Here is an 8,831-nt window from a genome sequence, read left to right as displayed (position 1 = left end):
AGGGTACGAGTTTCAGCACAAATCAGCCACATTTTGGCCCATTCACACGTGCAGCAATCTATGGCTATGGCTTCTCAATAGAAAGAAATATGATATTATCAACAAGATCAAGATATGCTTTTTCCTCATAACAGTTCGTAAATAATACATATTAAATACAGAACACAAACAAGTACTGTAGCCAAGTGAGGAGTGGAGTGTGGAGAACCTTTTTAAGGGTTAAAGGCACCTCCACATAACACACAGTAGTTGTTCACAGTCACGGATCTTGGATGTTTACTAGTCCACATGAAGAACAAGGGGTCTTTGGGACACACCCAGAGTGGGAAAAGACAATTACAGGGGCCCTGATGCAGTCATCAGCCACAGGGTGTGTGATTTACAGAAATTCTCCGCTGTGTTTAACAGATCACATCAGCTCTGCACTTAGATTAGCTTAATTATTATGACCACATGTTTATAAAGCTAATGCGCTCCTAACAGCTTCCCGCAAATATTTAGGCGTGACTTTTGCGCACTGTCTAAGCTTCGTGAATCTCGGTGTACGCCTACGTTTAGAGGAGGGAGGGGAGGGAGGGGAGGAGGAGCAGGGGGGGGGGGGGTAAAAGCGCAAAAGCGCCTGACAGGGCGATCGGTCAGTATGCAAATATGGTCACCGGAGGGCGAGGCTTGAAGCTCGGCTCGTAATAAAAAGCAGCTGTTCGCGAGCTGAGGAGCAGATTCACCGAGCTGAGGCACCGGCGCACTTCCAGTGGTTCCGTCCCCTCCTCTCAGGACTGTAGGAAGTTTGTTTAGTCGGTTTGACTCCGTCGACGAGTTGTATTCAGGTTCTGGGGTCTCTACTGCTTCCAGCCTCCGCAGTTTACCTTCACTTATTTCGAGTTCATTTCGTTTAGTTTACTTTTAGGAACAACCTCCTTTGTTTTGACAAGATGACCAAGGCTAGTTTTTCGGCTCCGTTGTTGGTGTTCCTGCTCTGGAGGGTGGGCGAAGTGGCGGAAGCCTGCAGCTGCGCTCCTGCACATCCCCAACAGGCGTACTGTAACGCGGATGTCGGTAAGCCTTCTCCTTTTTCTTCGCCCTTTTCTTCGCCCTTTTCTTCGCCTTTTTCTCCAGAAACATTTGACCCTCGTTTGTTTGGTTCTGTCTGTAAGTGTCCCCCGAGTCTGAGGAAGTCTGCGAGGCGTCCTGACCTGTCTTAATCATCCTCAGCCTGCTCTAGACGATCATGTCTGTGGCCTGTTTTCGAAATTTTTCACGTATCTAGAAAAGCGACGCGGTTTTACTCGGTTTACTCTCTGTGGTGTGAAAATGGCCTGGATGCAAAACAACTTGGAGTTTTTTTCTGCCATGACTTTTCCTTCTGGGAGCTGCTCGGTGGTGAAGTGTGCCCTTCTACTTAGGAGGAATGCACGAATGTCCAGACTAGGTCCTCCTGAGAGTATCTTCACTAACCACAGCTTTCAAAATGTCTGCTTAAATGGCTGACTTTGACTTTCTGATATCACCACAGGTTATTTGCTTCAGCTAAAACCTCCAGTGCAGTTTAGGCTGTTCTACTAAACTGGGCCAGTTCTAAAAATGAGGTAAGGGGGGGAAAAAACACACAAGGGTGATCTTGTGATTTTCACAGAGCAGATTTCCTCAGTCTTCAACCTAAAGTCGAGCCAGTCCTGTAGCATTCCTACTGGACAGTCCTCCGTTAAAACATCTCCCTGTTCTTCTGAAGGTCTGTGCTGAATCTGTCAAAAACACCGACTTGGTGTCTTAAATTCCCTCTTCGGGTCAGATTGTCTGCACACGACCTCTTCTAATGTTCATCGGGTCAGTGAGGGTCCACAAGCTCTGCCCTTTCTCCAGCTATAGTGAAATTGACCGGACTCGTAACTGTGGTGTAGGCATCACTTACAGGAGCTTGCATCACCTTAACCAAAAAAAAAAAGGAGGCTGTAACGCTCACATTGCCACTTCCTCAAAAACAACTCACTAACACTCAGAAACACTCAGCTAACTGCATCACAACACTTCATGTATGTGTGTACTACTCCGGCCGATATGGAGGACTGGATCAGCTCGGACTGGATCAGCTCGGACTTGATCAGGATCGTTCTTCTTTTTCCTTCCAACGTCCATTCCAAGATTTTCCGCTCTCTGTAATTGCATTACAACTTGAGAAGGATAAACATGTAGAACCAAAGAATAGGGAGACCAGATGCATGGATTCCCCCTAGCCAAACAGCCAAAATACATTTACCAGGCAGAGAAGGGGTGGGCAATATTGTAAAAATATTATATCATGATATTTATAGACATTTTTACAACACACAGTATTGTAATACACGTGATTCTTTACATTTATGGCATTTAGCTGACACTCTTATCCAGAGTGACTTACAAGGAGGTGGGCCAATGTAGTGTTAGGAGTCTTGCCCAAGGACTCATATTGGTGTAGCACAGCATGGTCACCCAGACCTGCAATCGAACCCCAGTCTCCCACATGGTGTGGTAGCTCACTGGCAGATAGTGGTGTTATCTGTTGCGCCACACCAACCAGTAGTAAGGGAGAGCGCTTTTGACTCTGGTGGGACTCGAACCCACAACTTGCACTTTTAATTGCTCCAGCTACTAATCTAGAAATCCAATGCCCTATCCATTGCACCACAGAGCTGAAAGATTCTTATACATTACCATTCAAATACTCTCCCATACTGTATAATTCATACAGTTAAACCAGACCAATTACTCTGTACTTAAACGGTATCCTCGATATGCTTAGAATAGTATATTGTATCTCACAAGAACTGGCAAACTGCATCTCAAGGCAATATCGCCATATTGCCCACCCTTACCTACACCCCTAATAAAGGTTCCTTAAATGGACGTTAGCTTGGCTGTATGGTTCTTCTGGAAGGTGTTTAAGCTTCAAAAAGTTCACCACTCTTTTCTGATTTAGCAAAAACGCCTCTTTAAGAAACAGTCCATTGACTGGAACCAAACGTAGTTCTGTGTCATTGCGCCAAAGAACCCAACCTAAGAACCTAACCTTTTTTTAGGCATTAAACCGTTCTGGTACACCTACAGCATTTGTTGTTGTTGCTGGTGGTCTGCTTTGCCTTTAGACGTGTATAGACTGGTATGATGGTTTATGGTAAAACCGTATAATCAGAAAGCCTTTTAACGGAAAGTGTTCATCCTTCCTGCAGATTGTTTAGTTAATCCACCTGGGGTTGGATGTGTCATGCCCAGGCATTTTAGGCCACAAGCTGAAAAGCCAACATGTTTTTGCCAAGGAAGGCTTGTGGATTGGCAGCCTTAGATGCTTTAAAATCAACTTTCAAGAGTTTCAAAGGAAGGTGGGGCGACACAGCGAAGTGGTCTCAACACTGGCTATCCATAATTTCATGTGGCGGAAGTAGACAGTCAAGGCGGTTTAAGGCTGATTGGGGGAGGCTTGAGAATTCGAGTTTATCTGTTTATCTCAGATGTTTAGAGGTTTATTTGACTGCGCAGGTTGGAAGCAAAGAAATAGTAGCCTTCACCTTTCAACTTCCAGTGGTTGGTCACACAGCATTGCATGGTCATCGTGTTTCTTATTGTTTTTCAAAGGTCAGTTGGTGGAAAGCTCCTCGTCATTGTCTTTGGCTTTGGTCATTGGCTTATTGCAGTTCCAGAGATGAGAAAGCATTGCTACATTCGACTGGTCCTCCACCCAACCGTCTGGCCGTGCCACATTATGTGGTTTTCCAGTGACTGTTCTGATGCCATGTAGGGTTGTGGGATTTGTTGGAGGGGTCTACCACACGGACCAATTGCCTTTTGCCCACCTACACCCTGTCTTTAGTCACTGTGACTGAGCCTTTTTGTGCAACTTTCCGTCATTTAATCTGTGGTCCCTGGTGACCTGAGCCACTGATATTTGGAATAGTCACCGTTATTTCGGTTGATTCCCTGTGTGGGGAAGACGATTTATGGCATTATGGTACTTCCCAGGTTGGAGAGTTAGTCATTTATGGTGCTTCAGTATGCCTTTAAATGTAAACGTTGAGAAATATTCAAGTCATGCCTGAGTTGCTAGTTGTTAGTGTTTCCTAAAGTCTGTTTGCCGGTGCCGTTTTTACCCACCCACTATGTTGAGCCTTTGGTTAAGTCAGAAGTGCAGTTTGGCCTGGATTTAGGAATCAAAGGGAACTCCACACTGCATCAGTTTCTAAATGGATATAGAACAGGGTGATCCAGGACGGCTACACCCTCAATAGCTCTCAGTGATGTAGGATACTTCTATTACTCTAATAACCTGCATAAACAGGCTGGCAAAGAATACTTATGCCGTATTATTGTAAAACGAGGTCTCTGTGTGCGGAAAGGGCCATCTAAGGTTGACCCCACACGTAACTGAAAAAAAACAGTGTTGCTGCTTCCATTTCCCCGTCCTCCCCCTTACCTGGAGCTGGAAACAGCCGACGCACTGTGCTCCTCTGCTCCACCTCAGAATGGAATGAGCAAGCGGAAAAGAGAGGTTGAGATTGAACTGGGATGAAACATTGCAGGCCTGTGTAGGTTTAGTTACTGATGAGAACGCTGTGCTTGACTTTCGAAGCTGGGGCTCCTGTGGGCGTAGCTGGCATCCCACACGTGTGTGTGTGTGTGTGTGGCCCAGAGAAAAGGCGCTCTGTGCTCGGCCTTGTGTTTGGGAAGGGTATGTATGGACTCTCTGAGAACACACTTGAACGCATGGAGGAGAGTGCTGGAAGGCCAGAGAGAGCACAGAAGACCCATGAGATTGCACCTCTGACTTCCTTTGTGAAATAAGGGAGTGTGATGAACGGTTACAGGAAAGTATAGGAAAGGGCAGAACTAGGAGGAGTGAGGCTGTAATAAGTATAAAAGAGAAAGACCGCAAGTTCCTGCATCTCATATTATCCTGGCATAGTCATCTGAGCTTTAATAAATTTGTCCAACAATCTTTTATGAATCCGCACATTTAAAAACTGTCTGTGTACAGGCATGCGCTTTTGGGTCCGAGACAAAAACCGTGAAAGCTTTTGCCGTTTTTGCTAAAGGGAAAAGCTAGAACTTTTTTTGTCTCATCTTTGGCCAGACTCTGATCTTGCGAGTGAGCCTGTAGCACACAGGGCTGGACACAAAATAGGCTACAGGGAGGGACTGGTATGTTTGTGTCAACAACTCTCCTGGGACGAATGGGCTAGAGATCTAAGAGTCTGTGAGAGTGAAGCCCACTGCCGTGAGACTGCTGAGCGACTTCAGGCTGAGATCTTTGCCCCAGACGCAGCACATTCCTCCCTCTACTCCACCGCTAATCAAACACTCATGTTTTTCCGTATATGCACAGTTTCAGCACCTGCAGGGTATAATCCTTCAGAGCAGAACGGTGCCCTAGAATGGAAAACTGTATTTACCTTGGCACAGTTGAATAATGAGCGTATAGTACGTGGAAGTGACTGTGAATCTCAAACTGTTGTCTCCTCGTTCAAATGCATATCCTGTATTAGCAAAACTGGGCTGTAAAATGGGTACATTTTTGAAACCCTAATCTTTTGTGACCATCTTAACTTATTAATATTCTTGCACCCCAGAAACGTACCAGCATTCTTTGCCTTAGTCTGTGATGGCTGCGTGGTCCTGTGTTTGGTAACGTGGGGCAGATTTAATGGACAATTAAAGATCCATAAACCTGTCCATAAAGTCTGTGACTATTAGTTATCTAGTTATCAGAAAATATGTGATCTGAGGTTGGTGCATGAGGTCAGTACCTGGAAAGCAGTGTGCGAAAGCAAAGGATTGCAAATGGATATCTATTCTAGGCTAAAAGATGACCCTAGGCTAGCAGCATTCCAGATAAGACCATTTAGCTAGCCAACAGGATTGCAGCTTCAACTGGCAAGACTCACATTGGCAGTAATAGTTACAAAGATGTTCTTGTTAAAGCTTATTTATACTCTCATTCTGTACGAACATGAATATGTCCATTACAGACCTTCTAACCACCATTGCCCACATAGTTCTATGCACCCTTTACGCTGGTATGGATGTTAAGCAATGCGTCCGGCAGAGGGCTGTTCAGAGTCTATAAATGATGACGGTGGAGGTGGTTGTGGTGATGCAAAACATGTGTATAAGCGGTGTAAAGATCTGTTACGTTTATTTTCTGCCAGTTTCTTCTTCTTTGTATCCGTATGACTGTGGTCGCGTTTTGCTTAAACTATTGGCTACTCAAATGGTACTGCTCTGTTCTGTCCATATCCATAAGCGTTCACAAGAATGCTCCGTCTTTATCCATATCCATATTTAACGCTCCGCATAAATGGGCCTTTACAAAAAAAAAAAAAAAAAGCTGTTGGCTAGTCATGTTGAGGGGTGTGAGACATTGCTGTAAACCATCCAATCCAAGCAGAGCTCATCAGATTATTCATGAGCACACTGTAAAAGGAAATACAGCCTGTTTCATTGTTGTAGGGCCAAATCATAGGGCTGTAAATTGCAGTGTAAAATCCCATCTGGTTTGCTTAACCAAAGTCACATACTTTCTAGGTATTTCTATTTGAAAACAGAACCACAAGCATTTGCTCATAGAAATGTTTTCATTTCTCTCTCTCTCTCTCTCTCTCTCACTCTCACTCTCACTCTCTATAGCTATAAGAGCTAAAGTGACTGGACAAAAAGAAGTGGTTGTTGGCAATGACAACTATGGAAATCCAATCAGGAAGATCCAGTATGACATTAAACAGATGAAGGTATGTTTGCATATACTTTATTTATTCTAACTGCTGTTGGTGGCCCTTAACATGCCCCCAATACACTTTTTAAATGTATTGTTAGCATATTAAAGCGACTTAGTACTTGTTGCATTACAGAACCTACGACTGTGGTACTATACTATTCACATAAACAGTATTGTTCTGCATTATACAAACATGTATGAACAGACCTATTTTACATTAAAAATCATTTCACCCATTAGATGTTCAAGGGGCCTGAGCAAGAGATCAAAGCCATCTTCACTGCTCCCATCTCTCCTGTGTGTGGGGTGAATCTTGAGCGGGAGAAGGAATACCTGATCACAGGTACAGCAACAGCTGTGAAATGCAACCTTTTCAGTTTCTGCTGTGCAGCTGTTAGCGGGGCCGTGATCTCACTTGTTTGCTTGTCTCGTCATTCCCTGTGTAGGTAAATTGGAGTCCGACGGCACGGTGCACATTACACTGTGTGACTTCATTGAGCCGTGGGTGTCTCTGACCATCGCTCAGAAGAGGGGCTTCGAGACACGCTATGAGACGGGCTGTGAGTGCCGGGTATGTACTGGAGCATGGTGTACATGTGCATCCAAGTCACTGATCTAAATCAGTCATGACCAGTGATTGTATTGTCATCTCTCTTTCTCTCTTTTATCTCCACACAGATTGTCCGCTGCTCCTCGGTTCCCTGTTCTATCAACGACCCCGTAGATTGTCTATGGACTGACTGGATTACGGAGAGCACCGTGCAGGGTCCCCAGGCGCAGCACTTCACTTGTGTAAAGAGGAATGATAACTCCTGTGCTTGGTACCGTGGGGCAGCCCCGCCAAAGACCGATTTCATGGACATTGAAGATCCATAAACCTGAAGGCAGCAGATTTCAGAGCTTGCTTTAGAAAGGCCTCCAAACACTGCTATGGACCCTCACAATAATCCCCCCAGTTTTTAGTACTTTTATACCATACTTCCGATTACATATGACAAGATGAAAGAATATGGCAGAGGTGAAGTTCTCTGACTTTCTTAAGCACTTTGAGTCCCCGGTAGCACCTAGTTGTGACCTTACTCTTTAAGGAAAATAAATTAAAGCTATTACCACTTTTTTTTTTTTTTTTTTTTTTTAGTTGGGAGTTAAATAAGTAAAGGATTATAAAAGTATAGAATTATCTGTCTGGTACACAGCATGCACGGAAATTGATTTTTAGCACCTACAGCAATAAATTGATCTAATCCATGCTTTTAATGTGATTTAGGTATGGATTCAGATTAGATAAAGACCAGTACTCGCTTCTTTTTTTGCTTGTGTTCTGGAAATAATTAAAGTAATTGGGGTTTTGTGCATTCAAGTCTGTACAAAAGGTATAAATTGCGTACTATACTGTGCACAATGAAATGGCATCCGGTAATATGCTAATTTATGTATGTTGTAATATATATGCAGACATTTCTAATTTATATCTCAACATTCCATTATAGTGTTGTTTCATAAAAAATACTTTTCCCATTTTCATTTTCTATTCAGTTTGTGATCCTTTGATGGAAAGTGTTCAATTAGATTTGAGATGATGATGTTTATAGGTTCCAGTGTTCCAGTCCATCTGATATTATTCAATATTCAAACGTGTGAAAAAGGTCATGAAGCCGATTGTTTAATGTAGCCATTTTGTATATCATGAAATTGTTTTTTTTTTTCTTAATTTTCCATGCTCCTGTACTGCGTGTATTTGTATGTCTGAATGTTTTTTTTTAGTATCACAAAAAAGTGTGAGATTTCCGGTGCTGGAACCACTTGGGAAGACTTTGAGCGCTAACCTGTGCATGCCTTTCATAATTCTGTATTATTCATGTTGGTGTAACAGTTAAATATTATAAATAAAGGAAAAGAAAAGCACTTACTGGGGTCTTGGGATCTTCTGTAATGTATGTTGTTCCTTTGTCGTTCAGTTGATACTTTTAACTAATCCTTATCTTCCATCATTAAAATGGTGATTAGTTTAAGCCTAGAAGAAAGAAAGAAAGAAAATGTTTGGAATTTGATTAGAAACAGAACAGGCGTGCATTCTTGTCTTATAGTGTGG

The 8,831-nt window shown here is 43.3% G+C and overlaps 1 protein-coding gene across 1 annotated transcript; it reads left to right on the top strand.

The window, feature by feature from the left end:
• The first annotated feature begins 648 nt into the window (after positions 1-648).
• timp2b (TIMP metallopeptidase inhibitor 2b) lies at positions 649-8,644 on the top strand. The gene is made up of 5 exons (XM_072694401.1): positions 649-1,056; positions 6,652-6,752; positions 6,980-7,082; positions 7,186-7,310; positions 7,418-8,644. The coding sequence occupies exons 1-5, from the start codon at positions 933-935 to the stop codon at positions 7,613-7,615; spliced, it is 651 nt and encodes a 216-aa protein (XP_072550502.1). The 5' UTR covers positions 649-932; the 3' UTR covers positions 7,616-8,644.
• Positions 8,645-8,831: the final 187 nt, after the last annotated feature.

Source organism: Salminus brasiliensis, chromosome 12 (genome assembly GCF_030463535.1).
Source record: "Salminus brasiliensis chromosome 12, fSalBra1.hap2, whole genome shotgun sequence".
In the NCBI taxonomy this organism is placed as follows: Eukaryota; Metazoa; Chordata; class Actinopteri; order Characiformes; family Bryconidae; genus Salminus; species Salminus brasiliensis.
The sequence above is the reverse complement of the archived record's forward strand: the minus strand, read 5'-3'. Positions and strand labels throughout refer to the sequence as shown.